General features: G+C 36.3%; 1 protein-coding gene across 1 annotated transcript in view; it reads left to right on the plus strand.

The window, feature by feature from the left end:
- Positions 1–172: 172 nt before the first annotated feature.
- The window catches only part of LOC103601128 (uncharacterized protein KIAA1109-like), a gene marked incomplete at its 5' end in the record, with an annotated part of 12,071 nt that continues 9,435 nt past the window's right edge, over positions 173–2,808 (plus strand). The window contains 2 exons of the mRNA XM_008585510.1: positions 173–431; positions 1,711–2,548. Coding sequence (XP_008583732.1) covers positions 173–431; positions 1,711–2,548 — 1,097 coding nt within the window. The remainder of the gene's footprint in view (positions 432–1,710; positions 2,549–2,808) is intronic.

The raw sequence follows: 2,808 nt of genomic DNA on the forward strand, positions 1-2,808 counted from the left end.
TAGATATCTTTTTATAGTGTTTAGCATATTGCTGTGTGAGATTAGATACTTGTGCTTTTTAAAAAATGATTATACTTAAAAACAGGGAATTAAATTAAGTTGTCATATTTTTTATAAATTGCTTTTGAAAATTTTCTGTTCACTTATGCCACCTTTTTATTTGTCTGTTTAGGTAACGTGAATAGCATAAAGAGGAAAGAATGGGAAAACAAATCAGTGGGAATAGAAGTAGAGAGAAAAACTCAGCACCTCAGTCTTCAAGTACCATTACGTTCTCATAGTTCATCTTCTTCCTCAGAAGAAAATAGTAGTTCGAGTGCTGCACAGCCTTTGTTGGCCAGTGAAAAGGAAAGTCCCTCTTCTGTGGCTGATGACCATTTGGTTCAAAAAGAATTCTTGCATAGTATGAAAAGAGATGATGGCCAAGTAAGGTCGGTATTCAATTAGAAACCTGATCATTGTAATTGCCTAAAATTGTGGCAAGGAAAACTTCTTTCCTCTTCACTCCCACATTTTAGAAAATTTTTTTCCTGTGCTTGAATGTATTTTGAAATATCACTTTGCTGTTGTCTTTCTGATTATAAAAGTAATACTTATAGATTCTTTCCAAATATTAGGACAAGACAGAAAATTAAAATGAAAATAAATGTTTCTTGGCATCTCACTCAGTGATAATCTTTGGATATTATCCTTCCAGCCTAGTGGATATTTTTTAATCTTAGTAGTTGGCCACTCCCTTTTTGAAGTACTCTTTCGTCTTGGCTTGACAGCACATTTCAAAATTTTCCCCCACCACCTTGGCTATTCCTTCTCTTTCTCCATTGCCATGCTCTCCATGTTTCCTTCCTTTCTTCTTTCTCTTTCTCTTTCTCCTACAGCCTGCCATTTGTTGAATGCTATTATCCCTCTGGACTCCATTCTGTACCCTTTTCTCCACTTATTCTATACAATTTCACTAGACATTCTCAATAACTGTTTGGCTTCAATTATGATCTTTAGCTAACATCTTTTAAATGTAAAATTCTAGCCAATATACAAGCCTAACTATCTTCTTGATATTTCTACTTAGATGTTTCAAGGAGACTTCAAACTCATATAAAAAAAATGCCCTCTTTCCTATCATTCTCAACTTGTTCTGCCTCGGTTAATGGCACTGCTGCATCACTTGCCAAAGTCAGAAATATTGAGATTTCTATGATTTTTTCCTCTCCTGTAATTCTTCTCCTTAATCAGAGGCCCCTAGTATATTTTGTTGGACAAGATTTTAAAGGATATGAAAAAAACCACTTGCCAAAGTCAGAAATATTGAGATTTCTATGATTTTTTCCTCTCCTGTAATTCTTCTCTTTAATCAGAGGCCCCTAGTATATTTTGTTGGACAAGATTTTAAAGGATATGAAAAAAACCCCACCTTATAAATGTATTAGTATCCATGGATTGTAGATAGAAGATTATACTCTGGGTTTCTTTTAAATTTTCATTGTGTTTTAAGCTGCCTCACTATTTTTTGAAACTGCATGGGGGTTATAAACACATACTGTGCTGTCTTGCTACTTTGAATGGATACTATGTTATAAAATTTTAGATTTTCTTTTTTTCATAAAATAAATTATTAAGATTACTAAAAGGATTTTGTAGATACTTCTGTTTATGCTTAGAGTAAATCATATGATGTATAGAAAGTGGTAATAATTTTGCTTTCTGTTTTAGTATTCCTACAGAAATTTCAGGAAACAGCCCTGTGTCTCCTAATACTCAGGATAAGTCAGTAGGTCAGTCTCCTCTAAGATCTCCCTTGAAACGACAAGCCTCTGTGTGTTCCACCCGACTTGGCAGTACTAAGAGTCTTACTGCTGCTTTTTATGGAGACAAGCAGCCTGTTACAGTTGGAGTACAGTTTAGTAGTGATGTCTCTCGAAGTGATGAGAATGTACTAGATTCACCAAAGCAGAGGAGAAGTTTTGGTTCATTTCCATACACACCATCAGCAGACTCCAATTCATTTCATCAGTATCGATCAATGGATTCCAGTATGTCAATGGCTGATAGTGAAGCCTACTTTTCTGCAGCTGAGGAATTTGAGCCTATTAGCAGTGATGAAGGACCTGGAACTTATCCAGGTAGGAAAAAAAAGAAAAAGCAAACCCAGCAGACTGACTACAGTAGGGGTTCCATATATCACAGTGTAGAAGGACCTCTTACTGGCCACGGAGAAAGCATTCAGGATCCCCGAACTCTGCCATTCAAAACTCATCCTTCTCAGGCTTCATTTGTTTCAGCATTAGGTGGAGAAGATGATATTATAGAACATCTATATATTGTAGAAGGTGAGAAAACAGTAGAGAGTGAACAGATTACTTCTCAACAACCTGTGATGAATTGTTATCAGACTTACCTTACTCAGTTCCAGGTAATTAATTGGTCAGTTAAGCACCCAACCAACAAAAGAACCTCTAAGTCTTCATTGCATCGTCCCCTTGATCTGGATACACCAACCAGTGAAGAAAGTTCATCATCATTCGAACAGCTTTCTGTTCCAACTTTTAAGGTATAAATCAAATTATTAGTTTTCACTGATATATTTATTTAGGAAAATATATTTTTTAAGAAGTTGTTTTCAAAATTACTCTTAAGGGCTGACCCCATGGCTCACTTGGTAGAGTGTGGCACTGGGAGCGCTGAGGCCATGGGTTCGGATCCTATATAGGGATGGCCGGTGTGCTCATGGGCTGAGCGCGGTGTGGACGACACCAAGCCAAAGGTTTCATCCCCTTACCGGTCACCAAAAAAAAAAAAAAAAAAAAAAAA

Source organism: Galeopterus variegatus, unplaced genomic scaffold (assembly GCF_000696425.1).
Source record: "Galeopterus variegatus unplaced genomic scaffold, G_variegatus-3.0.2 Scaffold3600, whole genome shotgun sequence".
NCBI lineage: Eukaryota > Metazoa > Chordata > Mammalia > Dermoptera > Cynocephalidae > Galeopterus > Galeopterus variegatus.